This window comes from Cryptomeria japonica, chromosome 4 (assembly GCF_030272615.1).
Source record: "Cryptomeria japonica chromosome 4, Sugi_1.0, whole genome shotgun sequence".
In the NCBI taxonomy this organism is placed as follows: domain Eukaryota; kingdom Viridiplantae; phylum Streptophyta; class Pinopsida; order Cupressales; family Cupressaceae; genus Cryptomeria; species Cryptomeria japonica.
In genome coordinates, this window is record NC_081408.1 from 686,177,259 (window position 1) to 686,199,788 (window position 22,530).

Sequence of the window (22,530 nt, forward strand, 5' to 3'; positions counted from 1 at the left end):
AATATAACAATAAAACATGAATCTTCTAATGAAAACCACACTGTGGCACTGTTTGATCCAACAAAAGTAAAAAGAAAGAGCGTATCCAACGGTGAAAACCTCTCTGAGGTGCCTGAGGATGAAGGGTTTGACATTCTCCCTACTAATGCACAACAGGAATGATCAACGATTCTCATCGAGGAAACCAAAGAATACAATGTGGGGACTCCTGAAAATCCTCATCTCATACATCTAGCATCTCTTCTCACTCCAGAGGAACAACCTAAATTTATAGAGTTCTTCCAGAAGCGTCAGATCAACTTCACATGGTCATATGCAGACATGCCTGGGCTTGATCCTGATTTAGTCATGCATCACCTCACCGTAGCAGAAGGAGCCAAACCTATCAAGCAGAAGCTTCGTAAGATGCATCCTCAAATTGCAGTACTAGTCAAAATAGAACTCAAGAAACTCCTAGATGTTGGTTTTATTAGACCAATTGATTATGCAGAATGGATCTCCAACATTGTGCCTGTCGGCAAACCAAAAGGGGGCATCCGCATTTGTACTGACTTCAGAGATCTAAATAAGGCATGTCCTAAGGATGACTTCCCCCTACCAAATATCGACATCATAGTAGATCTGACCACAGGACTTGCCATGCTTTCACTCATGGATGGCTTTTTAGGATACAATCAGATAAAGATCGCACCGGAAGATCAACATAAGATAGCCTTCACCTATCCACGGGGCACATATTGCTAGAATGTAATGCCTTTTGGTCTAAAGAACGCAGGAGCGACTTATCAAAGAGCAATGACCACCATCTTCCATGACATGATGCATACTATGATGGAAGATTATGTTGATGACTTACTAGCAAAATCACTCACGAGAGAAGGGCATCTCCACATCTTAGATAAAATCTTTGATAGACTGGAACAATACCATGTTCGACTCAACCCAAAGGAATGTGTCTTTGGAGTAACCTCTAGGAAGCTTCTAGGATACATTGTCTCAAGCAAAGGTATTGAGGTCGACCTAGCAAAGGTAAAAGCAATCATGGACATGCCACCTCCAAAGAATATCAATCAGCTAAGGACATTACAAGGACAGCTTCAATCCATCTGAAGATTCATTGCACAATTGGCTGATAAGTGTCACCCATTCACACACCTACTACACAAGAACATCCACTTTCAGTGGGATGCCAAATGCCAGCAAGCATTTCAGACGCTTAAAGACTATCTCATGAATCCACCATTGCTGATGCCACCAGATCCAAGTAGACCGTTATTACTTTATATCTTAGCAACAAGTACAACATTGGGTGTACTACTAGCACAACGTAATGTAGAAGGAAAAGAGTGTGTTGTTTATTACATCTCTCGCACACTGGTGGGCTATGAACTCAATTACACACCTATTGAGCGAGCTTGCCTAGCAGTAATCTTAGCAGCCACTAAACTGAGGCACTATCTGTTAACACACAAAGTACAACTCATTGCAAATATTGATCCACTCAAGTATTTACTCAGCAAAGCAGCATTGACAGGTCGCTTGGCCAAATGGGTGATGATTCTAAGTGAATTTGACATCGAGTATGTAGATCGTAAAGCTATCAAAGGTCAAGTTATTGCGGATCAGTTGGTCGATGTGCCTCTCATAGGCGATCATCCTCTCATTTTCAATTTTCTAGATGAAGAGATATTCATGATCACAACAACACAACCATGGAAATTATACTTTGATGGTTCATACACTAGGCATGGCTCAGGGGCAGGCATTTTGTTTATCACACCTCAAGGTGACAGCATCCCGAAGTCTTACAGGCTCACATTTCCATACACTAACAACATAGCAGAGTATGAGGCCTTGATCACAGGACTCAGGCTAGCCGTACAATGGAAGTTACAAGAACTACAAGTATATGGCGACTCCCAACTGGTCATTCGACAAGCAACAGATGAATATCAGACCAAGGATGATAAACTCATGCCATATAAGCAAATGGTGGACAAACTAAAGACATCATTTACTACTATCACTTTTGAGCAGATACCAAGAGATCAAAATCAAGTTGTTGACGCTATGGCTACCATCGCATCTCTCCTAGATCTTCCACAGAATTCAACACGCTACGAGTTCTTGGTAGAACAGCTTTGGATTCCCACTTATGATATCCCCGAATCCGAAATGATATGTCACCTTGTCGGTTCTAAATCCCCATGGTACGGTGAATTCTACACCTATCTCCGCGATCACACCCTTCCTTCCAACCAATCGAATAACCAATGTAAAACCTTCATTTGCCAAACTGCTTGATATACCATTATTGTTGAAACCCTATACCGACGCGGTCTTGATGGTACTCTCCTTCGATGTCTGGAACAAGGTGAGATAACAAAGGCTTTGGAAGAAGTCCATGAAGGAATTTGCGGGACTCACTCAAGTGGTCCGTCACTAGCCAAGAAACTCCTGCGCAATGGATACTATTGGCCATCTATGGAAAAGGATTCCTACTACTTTGTCAGAAAATGCAAGAAATATCAAGTTCATGGCGACCTGATACATGCACCAACCCAGGAACTACAACCAATCACAACACCATGACCTTTTTGTCAATGGGACCTTGACTTTGTGGGTAAGATTCATCCATCTTCATCCAATGGCCATAAATTCATTATTACCGCCATCGAATATTTCACAAAGTGGATCAAAGCTGTTCCACTTACCCAAGTCACCGGCAAGCAGATCGCCTCATTCATCCTCAACTACATCATCTGCTAGTATGGTGTGCCCATGTCCATCATCACAGATAACGGTCTTCCTTTCAAAAATCAGGATGTCCGTGAACTTTGTGAGAAATTTCATATCCAACACCGCTTTTCCACTCCCTATTACCCACAAGGCAATGGTCAGGCCGAAGCATCCAATAAAAACATATTGAGGATCCTAAAGAAGACAGTCAATGATGTCGGCCGTGATTGGCATGTTCAATTGAATCCAGCACTATGGGCATATCGAACTAGCATTCAGACTCCTACATGCGCAACTCCTTATTCATTGGTCTACGGTGCCGAAGCTATCTTACCTATTGAGGTGGAGATACCATCACTACGAGTTTCCTTGCATAATCTAATAGATGATGAAGCGTACAGAGTCTCACGCCTCCGAGACTTAGAGTTACTTGATGAGAAGCGACAAGCTGCATACAATCACCTCAAAGCCTATCAGCAGCGCATGAGTAGAAGCTACAATCACTGAGTTAGATCTCGTACATTTGAGGTAGGTGATCTTGTTCTCTGAGAGAATCCTCGCAACCAACCAAACAGAGAACATCAGGGCAAGTTTGAATCAAACTGGCTGGGCCCATATGTTGTCACTGCTGTATTCGGGTCCGGGGCATATCAGTTGGTTACATCAGAAGGAGAACTGCTCACAGATCCAATCAACAACATGCACCTCAAACGGTTTTATACCTAAGTTGAACAGAGCATCAGGCTCCTCTGCATACCAGAAAATACCAAAAACATTTAGAAAAATGTCCTGAAGAATTACAAAAAACATTCAAAAAGTAAAGAAAAACCATGCATCCAAACGGTGAACAACCACTCCGGTGGCACCTTGGGTAAGTGTGATGGTGAAAACCTGGCAAACAGGCGCCACTCATAAAGATAATGGCTCTAGTATCTTTCAGGCTTGTTGCAATCACTTCATACATACATCCATCCATCCATGAACCATGGCTTGTTATAAATCTACAAATCCAAGAAAGTACTAAATGCATCCTACATCCCGCTTTTTTATAGTCATGTCTAAAAACTGGGGGCAATGCCTTTAACCTATTGATGGAAGTGGATTCTACATTGTCTTGTGATTCATTAAAGTTCTTCATTTAAAACTATCTCACAAAATCCAAAAAACATTCAAAACAATTCAAAATCCAAAAAAACATTCAAAAATGTCTCACAAAAATCCAAAAACATTCAAAAATGTCTCACAACATACCAAAAACATTCAAAAACAATACAAAGTCCAAAAACAACGAAAAAACCATCGAAAATCAAAACACGGCAACACCTTGTACATACTCATCCGCACAGATACAAAATAAACATTGACATAATACTCACACGATGACCATTTACCAATCAAACCACACAATCAACATCAAATCAAACAAGGATGCATCCTTCCTTACCAAAACAAAGACAAAAAGTGATGTTTTCTTTGACAAGATAATTATGTTAAGCTATCAAATACTTGGTTGATTTGTGAGTACAATCATTTGTTTATCTGTATCGGGATCTTTCAACATTATTTTGTATCGTTTGCGCATTATTTCCGATGAAGTTCTGGGGCATGTACTAATGGTGTCTACGTGGGAAGTTCACCAAGCTACGTGATCTTATGCCAAATGCAATCATAGATCATTACGGCTTGCTGACTACAGCGTATACCTCGACCATATGAGCATGAACCATTACCAAGGATCCTTATTCTTTATTCTTTATGAATATATTGTTGTTTTGCAGGAACAATGCTCTTCCTTTGGTTCCTTCCCCCTCATCCAATTTGGATATAGGTTTTTATCTCTTAGTACGGTATGCACTTGTCTCAGGATATGATCAGCCTAAGATCAAGGAGGATGATCCAAGTCATGCATGAACAGAGATAATCCTTGTCTATTCCGCAAGCAATACTTTGGTCGACTTGACCCTTATATCAAGTCGTTTGTATTAACTTGCTATATAAAATCCATGTAAGGAATACTCAGGTCATCTTGAATCATTATGTCAAGATGCTTGTATTCTCTTCCAACATTTTAAAGCTCAATGATGAAAATAGAGCAATATGGATCGTCATTTCATCTCATCTATTTATATCTTGCATTCCGTTGCATATCACCCATCCATTCATTCATTCATATGTAGGCTTTATATGCAAAAGTGACCATTAAAGTTGGTCTTGGATACAATCATGACCGAGTACTTTGATACATCATCAATGCATCATGCAAAGTCTTAAAAACCTTGCATTCCTCATGGTCATATCATCATCGCATTTAGGTGCATCTTGCATTAAGTCCATTCATGTCATTTTTAAACTTAACATGGCCTATAGTTCATTTTTGACATTAGTTTTCATTAATCATTTGCATCATTGCATCAATCATAAATAATTAGATTCATTCATGGGATCAAATTGTCTTTGATTGTTTTAAATCATTTACTAGGCATTCATTTAGTGTCAATTATCCATCATCATTTCATCATCCTTTATCATTTATTATTGCATCCATTCATTAGTGAAAAAGTGCATTCATTCATCCATTATTAAAGTATCTTATTAAGCTCATTTTAGGATTCATTCACATTGCATTCATTATCCTTTTTAATTGCATTAAGGTACAGTTATTAAAACCATAAGTTGTAATATCCTCATATTATCATTTGTATTTAAATCATATTTAAAAAGCATTTAGAATCATAAATCCATTTGTTTCCAAACATTGGTTCATACCATTATATATATATATATATATAGGCATTTATTTCGACATTATCATATAAACATTTGTACTTTACATTTTGTTTATCCATTTTACATTCATCTAAAAACATCTAGATGCATATCCATACATAAAATCATTCATTCAACCATTGCATTAACATCATCGCATAAATTATCATTGCATAGGAAACACCAAAATCCTGTTCATAAATCATCATAAGCATACATCCTCATCATGACATTACATACATAAGGCATTACATCAAAAATCAAACAAAATCATACATATATAAGCCTGCATTCATATGTCAGTATCCCACATCATAAATCATCATAAAAACATGCATATAAGAAACATCTCATCAAATGCATACATATACACATATCCATCTAAGTAATCACTCATCATCCTGCATAAACATCCATACATATCAACTGCATATCATCAAAATATGGGATCTCCTCATATATCAGAGTACAATGAAGTCTACAAAATTGGCTACCAAGAGCCATCCAAGATACAGTCCAAAAAATAAACAATGATACAATACATATATGCAAAAATGCTCTCTCAAATGCCACTCTGGCCAGATGTCGTACCACCATCGCCACCTGCTCCACAACCGGTGCCTGCACCACCTGATCCATCTCTCCGTGGAGGCCTCATCGAACCCCCACTCACTCCTGAATCCCCTGATCTCTCCCTCCGTAGAGGACCCATCACACCCCCACTGCTCTGCACCCTCTGTGATCGCTCTGATCTAGCCTGCCGCATCTGAGAACAACTAAGAGATCGCCGACTAGCTGGCACCACCTGCTTATATAAACCCCGCCAGTAGTATATCTCTACCTGTGCTCGTTGCATCTCCCTCATCACCTCCCCCATAGGCCCCTGTGCTCCTACTCCCATCCAGACTCTCTCCTGCAGCTCTGCCAATCTCTCCACTGCAATATCCCTCTCCTGTAGCACCACCGCCAGCTCTAACTCCCGTGCAAATAGCTGCACATCCTTAGCCGCCACCTCCGCCTCCAAATCCTCTACTCGGGTCTACAAATATGCTATCATGTGATCTCGAAGATCTCCAGTGGCTCCCTCTCCGGTATCCATCACAGCCTCACCTATACCACCCTCTCCAGTAGCTCCCTCCCCTCTGTCCATCGAGATCTCCCTCTTCATCCCCCTCCCACCCAGCCGAACTCCTCCCTATATCAATGGTCCTTGTGCTATCCGTAGAGGCAGTCCACCTCTTCCTCTCCGCTAAATCTGCATCCCCAACCCACCACCTCCTCCACCTCCTCCTCCATCTCCTCCTCCACCTCCTGCCCTCCTCCGTCTCCGTCCCCTCTCGTCCTCAAAATCCAGAATCGACTCTGTTGGATCCGATATTCGTAGGATCGGGTGCACTGCCCGGTACTGCGTGTACTCATTTGCTACTCTTGCATCCACGACCCTCAGTCGTATATCCCACGGTCTTTCCTGTAGCGTCTGAAACTCTGCCAGTGCCTGATCATATGACAACATTGACCCCCATGCATACCTCTCCCGAATCACCCGCGCATACTCCCCTAATCCACTGGGCAGTCCCTACTGCCGTCCAAACTGTCTCAGCACTCTCCCGGGCACCTGTCTCTCCACATGGTACGTGGTACTCCCAATGAGGAATCGAGTCATAAAAACATAGGGCAGTGCCTCTGCATCATCATCCCATGGCTCACACTCTAGGTATGGTCGCCATATGACTGCATCTAGATCGTCCAGTGCCCGCCGCCACCACTCTAACTTTCCCAGGTGGGGCTGACTCATCATGCTGCTATACATGAACATATACGGCTGATCTACGGCATGAAACCTCAGACTCACTGGTCGAGTCACTGGTAGGTTCTCCCAGGCCCAAATATGCAGCAGCGTCACGCCCACTGCTAAGGAACCCCTCCCTCGGTAAACCACCTCATGAAGCTCCAGATACAAATGCGCCAACACGCACAACCCCCAAGTAAAACGGGTCCCCTCGATAATCATCGTCTCGATCACCTGCCCCCACCCCACGACCAAACCATGTGATCGCCTGCCAGGACATAGAAGTCCTCCCACGATACCTGATAGCACTGCTAGTAGCGACTCATATAACGCAGCTATCTCCTCCCAGGCAATAGAGCCATCATCAATAAAAATATCCTCATCAAAAAACCTCTGAACTGCAAGGGTCCCCCAGGATCTGTCATATGTGACCAGCTCCCCCCGAATCAGAATCCGCAGGATGCGCCACACATCCTCCAGGGTCACTGTCATCTCCCCCTGTGCTAAATGGAAGGTGCACGTCTCGCTGTGCCACTGCTTGGCTAACGCTATGATCAAACTATGATTCATCCGAATCATGGGCATGTGCATCACCTCATACAATCCAGTAGCAGCAATACAATCTATCTCTTCCTCTGTCAATCAATCCTGCAACCCCTGTGTCGCAAGATGTCTCTCACGTAACTGCAACACGCCTAGATCCTCCTGCACATAGACATTCATCAATCACCATCAGTTGTTTTGTTTTCAAACTTTCTTAAGTTTAAACCTAGACTATCAATAGATACTTTGATCAAGTATCTTCGGGTCTCAACAGGTAAGCAATCATGGCCACCTAGATTTCAATGGGCATTTATTCTAAAAATGACCTAAGTCTCATCAGGCTGCTATGGTTCAAAACAACTCCCACTTCACATCGCCATCCATCCATCATTGGCATCGAGAGATTTTCTTCATCCAAAGTGGGGCATCTCTTTATCCTAAAACAAAAGCGTTTTTTTACCAACAAAAGTGTTAGTTTCTCAACAATAGCGCTACAACCCTAACAAAAGCGCTCAATAAACTATCCAATAGCGCTCAAACTACAAATGTGCTAAAACACCTACACAGTAGCACTAATTAAGAGCAATAACGCTCAATTAAGCACTCAATAGCACTTATAATCAATAACGCCTAAACATGCATACAATAGCACTAAAACATTTCAAAAGCGCTCAAACAATAGGCCAATAGTGCCATTGCGGCACCATAGCGCTAGTTCATTGAGCAAAAGTGCCAAAACCATAGTTTCAGCGCTCTTGCTCCAACTCGACTTAGACTCAACAAAAAGCCTATCAAAAATGCTTAAAAATTCAAAATTCTAATTTGCGTACCGCTGGTCCGTAGTCGTCTAGCCGCTGGAACCATCAGACTCGCTCAAATCTGTGCTCTGTAATCGGTATCAGCATCCTGACTGCTGCTCACTCCTCCAAAACATCACTATCAGAGCTCTGGTTTCACACTGGTCGCGGTCACAAATGATCCTGTTTTCATCCCTTTCACCCCATTTATACCCTTCATCGTCACCATAACTTCCCCCCCGCTCACCACCGTGGTCCCCGTAAACTTCCCAAGCTCCCCATTTCTCCATTTTACCCCTATTTTCTTCTATTTTTCACCCGTATGGCTAACTTCTTTTCTTCTAAAACCTTGCCAATTTTCATTCTTTTTCGAGATATCGCCCGATTTTTCAAAAAAATTCGGCCCATCTCTCGAGGGGGCATACCACCCATTAAATTAACATTTTATGGGACATTTTCTTCATACCAGTTTTTCTTTCTTTGAAACGACGCGATAAATCGCACCATCTCAAAGATGGACAAATGTAGTCACACAAATCTGTCCAGCTTAATTAAATAAATATTCGCTATTCATTTGATTAAAAATCCACTAGCCATCAGTTAATTAAATTAATATTTAATTAACTCATCTCCAAACATTCTCCTATTAATTAAATAAATTATTCAATTTATTTTAATTAATTCATTAAATCAAATTCACAATCAATTAAATAAATAAAATCTATTTATTTAATTAAAGTCCCCTTTTCCTCTTTTAAATAAATTAAATAAAAATATTTATTTAAATCATTTATTTCCCCCCCACTTGCATTTTCCTACAAATGCAACTTGCACACATTTATTGGAATAAATGAATTTTTATTTTAATAAAATCCTATTTTCCCTCACCCACCAAATCCACTTGCAAAATCTAATCCCCTTCTGGATTCTTCTAACCCCTTCCTAATTAGCCTAATCCATCCCTTAATTATTGTCGCATTCCTAAGCAAAATGAAGTCACTTCTCAAAGACTTCAAAAGTCTTTGAAAAGCATTTAATGCTTTCTGTGTTCAACAAATTAACCCCCAAAGTCTTTTAAGACCACTAATGGCTCTTACATGACCATTTATGTCTCTTACATAACCATTTATGGTTATTTCAAACTTGTCCCCCCAAGCATTTATTGCTTTGACCATATTTATCCTTTTTACATTTGCACAAGAGTTTATCCATTGGATAAAAGCTTTATTCTTTGAATAAAGAATTTATTCATTCAACTAACCTTGACTTTAACTCCCAAGGTCATATCAAACATTTAATGCTTATTCCCTCCCCTCTCAACCTATCTCACATTGACACTTGTTATCCTGGGATTGAGTTGAAAGCCCTCACATGGATTTGAAATCATTCAATCCTAACCCTTGTTGAGATTACTCAATCGCAACCATCCATTGCTCCAATTTTCTTATAAATAGAGCCCATTTCTTCATAATCTAAATCCTGAAAACTGGTATGCATTTAACCTATAGGCATTTTAGAGAGCATTTAGCATAGCAAACTAAAATCTTGTTATTTTGGTTAAAATCAATCATTTTTAAATAACATCTAGTATTTTAGCTTTTCATTTTACATTTTGAGCAAAATACCCAAATCTCAATCCTCCATAAGCATCCATAGTGCAAAAAGCTGCTGAGAGCTACACTATTTTGGAACTTGGAGAGGAGAGGAACAAGGGAGAAAGAGCTAAGAGCATGTTAGGAGGTATTTGGAGATGCCTCATCATATTTGTTTCTTTAGTTAAATATGCTTTCATGTTTTTAGTATCTCTTTTGATATGCCTATTTAGATTAGTTTTTGATTGATTAATACTGACGGTTTCTTGTGTGTGTGTTATTTATCTCAGACTAACTTTGTCCATTTAGCAAAGCATCAAGTACATGTGGAACTACAGTCATATATTGATTTGTACCTCAAAACATTTCTTACTTTTTGTTAAGTACAAAGTTCTATTTCCATAACTTGTTATGTCCTAAGCTTATATATAATAGTTGGGCACCCATGTCCTTTCAAATTATGTTTGCATATCTATGTAAATTGAATAAAGTTAGAATTCAATGTCTCATTTATAGGATTATTAACTTTATTAAGAAAATGAGTTTTCAACAAACCTCTCCTATGAACATTTTTTTTAGAAAATTTAAATACTAATTTTAATTGAAGTAAATTTTAGGAGAAAACATTAGCTCTCTTGTAAAATTTTAAATTGATAAGATTATGATTTGTAAGATCCATATTAAGATAAACATAACATTACTTTAAGTGGAAGAAATAGTTAGTTTATCTCTTTATAATTTTGCAAAGGATTTGGCATTAATTCAAGAGAAACTAGAAGTAGATTGGTAACAATTATTTATTAGGAGCCTTATTATTATTTACATTGGTTACATAGCATGTATTTAGACTCTTTTCTAATCTTATGTATCGAGATATTTTGTGTTACTTTAATTATATGCCACATTGTATTATCTCATAAGTTTGGTTATAATAGTTGGCCAAATTATTTAAAATTATGCATGCAAATTTTTTTGTAAAATAACAGAAAAAATAATTCTTACAAATACCTAGATGCTTTCAATTCACATTATTTCATTCTCTATATATATACTATTTACATGATCATCATTTATAGATAGATCACATTCTCCTAATTCTCAAAGGAACTTCAAATGGAATAACACAATGAAAAGATGCAAGAAAAGCATGCTCGTCGAAATGAAATGCAACGCATACGATACCATGCAAGGAAAGATAGTATTAACCAAAGAAGACAAGAAAACCAACACATCCTTCTCGATGAATCTTCCACGTCTGCATTCTCTTCATCTAATAATCCTTTCTGTCTACCATCACATCCACCTCAATTACAATAGATAATTGAGCCCAACCTTTTTGCCCAAATGCAACCTCCATCACCTTTCTTTCAAAATTATTACATTGCTAGAAATAAATTTTGTTCAAAGTTGGATAGCCTCTCAAACATGTCAACATGTTTGGTTTGTATGGAAAGATATCCAGGCATCAAATGATGGAATAACTACTTGTTAAAGATGCACATTAGAAAAGAATGGTCATCGATTCTCAAAATGGAACAATATGGATCCTGATTAGCAACCTATCTATTTGCAAAGACTATCCCAAATCGAGGAGATGTTAATTGCAAGGGTTAGCCCAGTACTTCAAGTTACTTATGCTAGAGGAGGGCAACTCAAATATAGTGGCCACACTATTTGTTTTCCTCAAGATATTACTACAATTACATCTTACTTGCCAACGCTTATACATGAATTGGATATAATAATAGTAAACAGGGAAAGCATTGGGCAACAAAAATATAAATTTTATGTTAGTAGAGATCGTTTTCATGAAGCATTGAAATATAAGATAATCAATGACCCATATTATAAAGATGTAAAGTTAGATGAACTTGCATTAACATCTTTACCCATTGCCTCTACTGACATCTCAGACCTTCTGTATGCAACAACTTCATCCATTGATCCAAGAGATGCAGAGTTCACACAATCAGATATTATAGAGGATGACACATTACAAGAGAACATGGAATCACAATCTTCATTTGTGGCAAATATTCCACCCGCACTTGGAGAGGTTGAAGAGGTGTGCTCTTTACTAAAACTAGGGAAATGACGATAAACTCCTACTCTAAATTGGCCACCCATTTCTCCATCCCCCATAAATGAATACACCACTGAAGAATTGTTTGCAATGGCATTTCCCACTTTGTTTCCAAAAGGAAGTGCCATATTCAAACAATAACGCATCAAAGAATTTAAGTTACATGAATATGCTATACATCTTCTACGATACCATGATAATAGATTTGGGCAACACCCATGATTTAGATACTTCATACTAAACATACTGATGCATCATTGAAGTCAAGCCACATCCTCTATTTTTGTGCAAAGACAACTAGATGATTCTCTACCAACAACTATTTATGATCTACGCCAAAGACTAAAGGACTTGCTTGATGACAAGCTTGCTGACTAACTCATGCGGTTTACCTCATCAATTTGTGGCACGTGCCCATTTTGGAACCAACATAGAGGAGAGCTCTTTGACATGGTTATTTAGATTGGTTGCCCAACACTATTCTTCACCCTCAGTGCAACAGATACAAAATGACCAGACTTGCATAGTATCATGCCATCCAATGCACCTACAAATCTATATGCAGCTTCTAGATGGAGGATACAAAATATAGTTCAAAACCCACACCTTACTGCTGTATACATGCACCACAGATTTACAACATTTCGTAAAGAGGTCTTGGAAAAACTCCTTGGTGCAAAAGACTATTGGTATAGGTATAATTCTCATACTATTGTAATCTTGTACTACAACACTTGTTACTTATATTACTCATTAAAAATTCCTTTCGTAGGTATGAGTGGCAACACAAAGTATCTGCACATATCCATGGTTTCATTTGGCTCCGTGAAGCACCTGACTTTGAAAAATTACAGCGGAATAACATTCAATCAATACAAAATGCACTTGACTACATTGATGGATATGTCTCTGCATGGAACCCCAAAACCATTGAATTAAGAAATATAATGATTCACATATCTCCTATTGATGATCCTTTCTTGATGGACACAAGAATGATAATGACAACAAACCCTTCCACTGACTACAATGAATTGGCAAACCGTGTACAATGCCACACAAAGTGCACCCTACAAACTTGTCTCGGGAAAAAAGGGACATCTCTTGTTTGTCATTATAAAGCCCCTTGGAACATGCAAGACAAATCAATCCTCTCCGATAATGACAATGACCAACCTAAACATACTCCTGCAAGAAATGACGACCGCTTGAATCTTCACAACCCATCTATACTCTCTATTTGGAGGGCCAATGTAGATTGCCAACCTATTCTCTCAATAAATGCAGTTCTAAAATATATCACAAAATATGCAACAAAAGCCGAACAGAAATCTGAAACATACCATGCTATGGTATCTCGCATTTTAACCAATTTTGAGCTTGTCAAACCTTCCCCAATTGCCTTTAAAAAAATGCTTACTGATACTCTTGTAGATCGAGACATTGGTGCTTAAGAGACTTGCCACCTTCTGTTAAAATTGCCACTCTCCATATGTAGCAGGGCATTTGTTTCTTTAAATGTAAACCGAAAAAACTTTCAACATGTTTCAATCTCATCCACATCCACAACCACGTCCCCAAGTTATATATAAGCTTACATGACATGACCTACACATCTAGAAACATTGTCACTTATTCAAGTCACTCAAAAGTGGACCTTCAAAGCATCTCACAAGCACAACCAATGGAAAGAACAATCCACACCAACCATTGTTCAAGTAACTCCACGATTCACAAGCATCCCAACAAAAGATGACAAAGCTTTACAAGCATTCTATTGGACTGAACTATTACTATACCATCCATTTCGCAACATTCAGAATGATATTGGTACATCAAATGACCAAGTTATGGAAAAATGGTCAACTTTCTCTTGCTACTACCAACCATGGCATGTGCGACGCACACCTCTGCAACCAGATGAAGAAACTAATACTAGAAGTCTACCTATTTAGGAGGACCGCATGCAAGAAGATATACCTGATGAATGACAAATCTTATCAAATCTATATCCAGGCCTTCCTATACACATTGATGGAATTGACATGCTTGGTCGACATGGAATTGACCTCAACCATGATTGGGGAGAGGCTCATGTAAATCCACAAGAAGAAATAATAGCTACTACTTTCATAGACTCAAATCGGCCAAAATTTCAAGATCCCTATGATCTCAAGCAAAACACCCAACTTCACCTGTCTATTGAACAAAAAAAAGCATATGATATAGTTGTTTCACACCTATAAGCCATTGCTTTGCAGCTGCTACTTAAGATAATTGTTCAAGGAACAGATGGAACTGGAAAGTCTCACTTGATTAAAAGCATCAAGATCGCATTGATGAGCTCAACATCAATTGGACAATCACCACTAATACTTCTTGCACCAACAGGTATCACATCATTCAACATACAAGCATCAACAATTCATTCTGCCTTGAGAATACCAATAAAATAAATGCCCCCCTTACAAGGACAAATGCTAGCAACATTCCAAGAGAGCATGTACTTCATTCGATACATTCTAATAGATGAAATGAGTTTCATTGGCCCAAAGCTACTACAACAAACTGACAGCAGATTGCGTGAAGCATTCCCAAGCCGAAATCATATCCCATTTGGAGGATGATCAATCATGTTATTCGGTGACTTAGGGCAGCTACCACCAATCAAAGATATCCCTATGTATGCTTCAACTTCTTATGGGGGAATACTATGGCGTTCTTTCACAACAATTATAACTTTGAACAAAATATTTCATCAAATTGGAGACAATCCAACACAAATTAGTTTTCGTGCCCTTCTCTCAAATTTACGAAATGCAAAGCCTACAATTGCGGATTGGCAACTTCTAATGTCACGATCAAGCTCCTCACTCACAACTGAAGAGCAATCTCATTTCTCATCCTCCATACATCTATTTGCAATGAATGAAATTGTGTCTTCACATAATAAACGTGTGTTGTTATCTTCAGCAATGCCAGTAGCATTATCCATAACAGAGCAACTTAGGGGATCAACATGCTCAAATCCAGAAGAAGAAGAACTTGAATCTAACATACTCCTATGTATTGGCCAAAAGGTTATGTTATGTTCAAATTTGTGGGTGGAAATATGGCTTGTAAATGGTGCACTTGGAAAAGTCAAAGCAATTGTATATAGACATGGAGAAAGACCACCTCAACTTCCATTATTTGTTGTTATTCGCTTCAAAAATTATAGAGGACCAATGTGGGATCACAATCAACCAAAAAATGTTCCTATAACCCTTGTGAGTCGTGGTGTTCGCTGTTAAATACCACTAAAAATGGCATGGGCATTAACTATACACAAATCACAAGGGCTCACACTCCAACGAGCAACAATCGACATCGACAACATTGATCGTCAAGGATTGACATTCATAGCTATCTCAAGAGTTTGTGAACTCACAAGTCTCCGCATACACCCCACCTTCACATTCGAAATATATTCACGCATGCAAACCAACCCATATGTTGCTTGTCGAAAACAAGAGGAGGAGCGATTGCTAGCATTATCAAATACTAGTTCTACAAACACAAGTTAAAAGATCTCCAGATTTGTTCACTCAAGAACTTGTTTCCGCAACTTTAAAATGTATACATTAAAACCATACTTTTTAAACTTGCAAAGTATTCAACAAATACTTCCTTTAATTTTGTTTGAATTACTAAATCTACAAATATTTGATAATCAATGTTAAACAAACAAGCATGTAACAAAAGTTGTACAATATTCAAATTCTAATTATATCTCTTTTCCATACTCTACAACTACAAATTATACAAAAGGATAATTGAACACTTATTCGTAATAGTATTCTATTATTACTACAAGTGAAAAGATCTCCAGGTTTGTTCAATAAATCACTTGTTTTTGTATCTTTATAATGTATACATTAAATCTAGACTTTTTCAACTTACAAACAATTCAACAAATAGTTCCTTTAAAAAAATATTAATTACTAAATCTACAAATATTCAATAATCAATGTTAAACAATCAAGCATGTAACAAAAGTTGTACAATTTTTGACTTTCTAATTATATCTCGTTTTCATACTCAACAAGTACAAGTTTTACAATACGATAATTTCCCTTATTCGTAACACCATTGTATTATTAGTTACTTCCAATTCAAAAGAGTTTGCAAAAATAATTTGTACAAATAAAGGAACATTACAGTGTTAATTGCATATATTGTTCAACGTCCAAAACTAACTTAAATACAATATCAAAGATATCCTCTGCGTACCCATTGCACACTAAGGTGCGATTGCTAGTATATAAATTACACCATTTATTACACCTAGATATGTATTATAGTCACATATGGATGAAAAAACCTCGTTATAAAAACAAAAAACAAAGCTGAAACAAAACATATTCTATTTTTTTAATTAATTTTTATTAAAGCAATGTTTTTTATTTTATAAACAAGAAAATAAAATTTCTATATTTTATGAAGACAATGTTTTTAAATAACAAAAAGCAAAACTAAAACAAAATAGAGGTTATTTTTGTTATTAATTTGATAAAATCAATTTTTTATTTTAATTTAAAAATAGAAATATAAAAATTCTATTAGAAAGATAATGTTTTTTGTTTGTAAAAACAAAAACAAAAAATCTATCAATTGTGCACCTAAGAACTCATTGTCAGCCAATGTTGTTTTTTGTTTTAAAAACAGATATTTGTACAAACACTATGTTTAAAAAAAAAAAGAAATACTATCAAAGATGCAACATATACAATTTTATTTAAATTGAGATGGAGGCATTAGCAATCAGAAGAAAATCATTAGGCATGTTATGAATAGAATCTAGAAAATTGAATACTAAGAGTTTTCAATTTCCTTATGTTTATGCTTGCTTATCTTGAATTAAAGTTCAGTAAATACTCTTAGAAGGTTAAAAATATCAATAGTAACATTCAAATGGAGGCAAAAGAGCTTTGTAGGATTTTGTCTAGTGAACAATTCAAAAGCCCATTACCACCTTTGCTTTCTCCAAAATAAAACTTTAATGACAAAATTCAAGTTTCTCCAAAATAAAACTCTAATGACAAATTTTTTCGTCAAATTTTGAGGTTGTAGAAAATTCAAATGTCATAGTTATAAGATGATGCCTTTAATGTTGACGAGAAGAATGTGCCTCTAGGAGACAAGAAGAATGGTTTTCAAATTTGATTATTATGTGTATATTGTTTTTTATTCTTAGATTTAATATTATCTCATTTTGATTGTTAAAATTTTTGCTTCAAATTTATTACATTAATTTTTTTAACTATTATATATGAATATTATATACTTCCAAATTTGAGATCTCCCCATTCCATAATTTTTAAAAAATATAAATATGCTAATTATATTAATACTATTATTAAAATATTTTCTCAAAATCAACGCAAACCATGAAAAAAAACCACCAATACAAATCTTCAACATGAGAGAAAGTCCGTCCTTCCGACATTGGAGCAGCCATCAAATCCCAGGCATAAAGAAAACAAACGGAAACAAAGGTAAGGGGGGGACCCACAGCGAAATTTACACGGTGGACCGTGGGTTTTCCACGACCAAACCGCGGCTTTTCCGCGTTAATGGATAACCGTTCAGCTTCGGACCAATGCCGGATTATTCCCATTCAATAAATTTTCATTTAATACATGTCAACCTTTAAATAAACGGAATGTTCAAATACGCGCTTACCTCCCCGTCAAAGCAACGAACCTTCGAAAAAAACATCACTCGCGAATGTATTCGTATTTTTACGTATTTTGTAGTCCCTACGTACGTAGCAGGCCATACGTATGTGTCATAGAACACGTGGCATCCGTAAAGGTCAGCGTTTCAGTAGTAGAAAATGAATACGAAGCGAAAGGTTTTCTTCTTTTTCTCTTCTTCATTTGCATCAAACGAGGAGAAGCCCTCAGTGTTGTTGCGCTCTGTATATTTGGCCGTCACCGTCAATTAAGGGGAAATTATTTGATCTGCTGAATCTGGTGGATTTGTCTACTGATCTGTCTGTAATCTGGTGAAATGGTGAAGGAGTCTGAGTACTACGATGTGTTGGGAGTCAGTCCAACGGCATCTGAGGCAGAGATCAAGAAAGCTTATTACATAAAGGTCAGTTGATAAATATGCATTTGTTTTCTTTTCTTGATTAGCTTTTGTTGTTTTGTATTAGTTAATTGTTGTTTTTATGGATAGTACGATGAATTTTGACTTCAAAGCAACAAATTTGAAAGATCGTAGTTAATTTCGTTGTGCTTGAGGGTATAAGTTGTGGAGGGATTGATTATCCTTTCTTAACGAGATTGTTTCTCGCAGTTTGCTGTAGAAATATGTTTGCCGCGTGTTGACAGAATTTTTTTTCGATTATTGGCTGTTTCGTTTTGATTATTAGCTGTAGGAATTCGGTTGTTGTTTTTGTTTGGTAAATTTGTCTAGTCTTTTGAAAAGTAGGGGTTTGTTTGGGTCTGTAGAATTGAGCACTGTTTTTTAGGTCTAGGTCACGAGGTCGAAACTTAGGGTTGAAAAAGTAGGAGCGCTGAATATGATATTCGTGAATGAATATTTGGATGAAACTGTGTGGCAGGCTTTTGTATTTGTAGAGGAAGATTTGATAAAACTTTCCAGTAGAATTTTTCTATTTGTGAATGAAATTTATCAGTAAAAGTGCATGGTAGACTTTTCTATTTGTGAATGAAAAGTTTGCTAAAAACTGCATCTCAGGATTTTCTATTGGATGAAACTGTGTGGTAGATAAGACAATAAATAGATGGAAAGAACTCTTCTCGTGTGCTCGATTACATACCCCGGATTGTGTATGCCTTGGCTGTGATCTATCTACAACCAGGAACCTTTATGGCCACAGCCGAGTTATTGGTGAAAACATGACAGGACATGTTTTTTGGATTGAGAAGGGAGAATTCTTTTCCCAGCGGTTCTCGGAATCTTCTTTTAGAGCAGTTAGTATTACTGGTGCAAAATAAACATGAATTTAGAGGAAGAGCGAAGAATGAGCTAAAAATAGCTGCGATTTTGAGAAAATGTTCAAGAAACCCTTGTATTTTAACCTTGATTATCTCCGAAGGCACAGGCTTGGAGTGTTTCTATTATGATGCCTGCTGTTTTTTTAAAGTCTATGGTTGCAAAACTTGCAGAAGTTGTGCAGACATCAATACCGCTATGCGTAGTGACATTACTGTAGAATACAAATATGTATCAGAAATATTCTGTTCTAGATATTATTTTGGTATTTAGTCTTCTTGCTGTCTTTGGTGCTATGGTTCTGGAGTACAGTTGCCTGTCTTGCAAAAATACTTTTTGAATTATTAAGAGCAAGATTCTGTTGCAAATTGTTATCAGTGGATTTCTGCTCATGGTTTTTTAATTTGTGGTTGAGTATGGACACAGTATCAAATCCTGTTAGATATGGCCGTAGCTGAATTATTGGGAATCTTACTGTGGAAGATGCTTTTTCTGTCAGATTGATAAGGGGGAGGAACTGAAAATTCTCGGTACAGTTGACATAGAATGTTATTTTTAAAGAAATTCTTATTATCAGTGAATAATAGATACTTATATGAATGCAAAGAAATGAATTAGCTTAAAGCAGCTGCAATTTTGTGAGAATGTTCAAGAAACCTTGATATTGTAATTCTCATCATCCTCACAAACAAAGGCTTGAAGTGTTTTCTGGTGTGGATTTAATGCTTTTTGACTTTCCAAAGCCTTTGCAGAGCTGTGCGATTTACAGAAACTAGTCTTCCTCCAATGCTGAAACTTTCTGGAAAACTGTAGAAGGTCAACACATCTCAGAAGTATTCAATTCAATACATTGTTTTTGGAACAGAATTCAATCCCTCTTGTAGTGTCAGGTGTTGCAATGTCGGAGTATGTTGTGTATTGCTTGCGTACCCTTTGAATTGTCCATTGGAAGAGTTTGTCTAAGTTTTTAGCACTATTCAGTTCTCAGAGCATTTCTTCTAAAGGTAAAAAGATGACATCTGAGAGCATAGATGGATCATCACAAGATGACTGTGTTTTCTATAAAGTGATCTTTGTGCAGCAGGAGCTAGGAGAAATATATTTTGGATTGTGGGCAAATGTTTGTAGAAGTTGTGACTGCTGGTTTATTTGGCCTCCCAAGATTTTTTCTTTGTTGGAAGTCATAATATAATGGTTTATTAAACCATGGACAATAGGATACATTCAGAATGATGATAAGTGTTTCATTGAGTGCTGTTCCTTCTGGTCTTTCCTGCAGGCCTCCGTCATCTGCTTCACATTGGAACCAAGAAACATATAAGAAATTCCATTATATTTCATTCAGTACTTTTTTGACACTATCATTGGCTATACTTAGCCCTTCTACTACAAACAGCTGGTTTTTCTGGAATGATTGTTATCTGATAAATGAAAGTGTAGTGTCTTTTCTGAGCTGGAGTAGTGTATTTTCTGAGCTACTTGTTGCAAAACTTATCATTATCCCCAAAGCAATAAATAAGGAGTAAAAAATTAAACCAGAGATAAAAAAATAGGTTTGATTCATTTGGGCGGTTGGTTGAAGCTTATCTCCATCACTTCATTTATGTAGATTTATCCATCAGTTGAAAAGGTTCACGTGGAGAGGAATAAAGTCTTAGTGCAGGGCAATAGATATCTAATATTTAATTACGGCATGCCTGATTGGGAATTTTAACATTGTTGAAAGAGAGATGGGTTTGGTGTTATTGAAACTAGTGTGCACCATCACTTCATTTATGTAGATTTATCCATCGGTTGAAAAGTTTCTCATGGAGAGGAACAAAGTTTAAGTACAGGGCAAGAGATATCTAATAATTAATTACAGCAAGTCTGATTGGGAATTTTAACATTGTTGAAAGAGAAAGATGGGTTTGGTTTTATTGCAACTAGTGTGCATGATGTTGCGTTCATAGGAAAGTGGAAGGTTGGAAAAATATGTGGTGAGAATCCTTGATATCTCCATCTCTAATTTTAAGTATTGGATGCTTGACTGATTTATATAATGTTGTGGGGGAGTGTGGTCTTTTATATACTAATGTTTTGCTCCTTTTAAAAGAATTTGCCATGCAAGGCACAGATAGTTTGGGGGAATTGCATTGCAAATAAGAAGAGTTTTTTTCTAGGTGGAACTTTGTTGTGAGGCTCATATGGAATCTTTCCTCATTATGTGCTAAGTGGGTTGCAACTTGAAGTTTGGAGGAATAGTTGGCTAGAAAGTTGCTTTGGTTATGAAGGTATCTTTGGGGTGAATAATTATATATTTTGTTTGAATTGATAGTGGTGGATTATATTCTCCATCTAACTGATGTTGATAAGTCTGTCTTACATGAAGAGTAATATGATTCCTCAGCCCTTTCTGCTTAAAATGCAATTTGAAGTTTGGGGACCTACATGGAAGGACTAAAGATGTGCTACAGTGAAACTTATATATGCTTTAAGATTAATTTGCTATATGTAAATGCTGTCTCAGATCTCTTTTTGATTCAGGGCTGAACAGATGGGGGCCCATAGGATGCTGGAGATTGGCAGGTGAGATGTGTTATCCACCAGATTCTTGCAGTGACTGCTAGACTGGGGAAACCTGGGCTTGCTACTTAAGATTGTCTAGTTTGCAAAAAGGAAGAACCAATGCATCACATCGTTAGGCAGTGGCATTAAGAACATCTGGATTACTTCATAAATTTCTTCCTCTTTGGTGGCATGAATTTTCTTGGGTGGCAACTAGATGGTTTAGCAATATGGCAACGCCATATGGATTACTCTAAGACTTGTAGGTATATCTCTTCTATAGATTCCCAATTCAAATTGTCTTCTCATAGAGGTCCTTCAAATTTACAGCTTTCAGAGAGATGTTACTCTAGATGTATGTACTAAAGCTTATGCCTGAGGTGAGGTGTCCTTGCTCATGATAGGATTGTAGCCTTTAGGTAGTTTATAAAATGTTAGCTGTTTCTTTCTTATCACTTGATGATGTACTATAGGATTGGTGCTTCATTAGAAAAAAAAAGTGTGTTGAAAAACATTCAACCGATTACTTTAGAGTAAGTGAGCTTCCATAAGAAATCCAACATGATTCTTAAACTAATGAGATGGAGAACAGAGACTGAGCATCAATAGTATCCCGTCACCATCTGTTGAAGAAGTTTGCCCAACACTGAAGGTATCAATAGAATA

General features: G+C 37.3%; 1 protein-coding gene across 1 annotated transcript in view; it reads left to right on the forward strand.

Moving 5' to 3' along the window:
* Nucleotides 1-18,015: 18,015 nt before the first annotated feature.
* Nucleotides 18,016-22,530, forward strand: part of LOC131028626 (chaperone protein dnaJ 10) — a 39,971-nt gene continuing 35,456 nt past the window's right edge. The window contains exon 1 of the mRNA XM_057958929.2: nucleotides 18,016-18,450. Within this exon, the coding sequence (XP_057814912.2) occupies nucleotides 18,364-18,450 (87 nt within the window). The 5' untranslated portion in view covers nucleotides 18,016-18,363. The remainder of the gene's footprint in view (nucleotides 18,451-22,530) is intronic.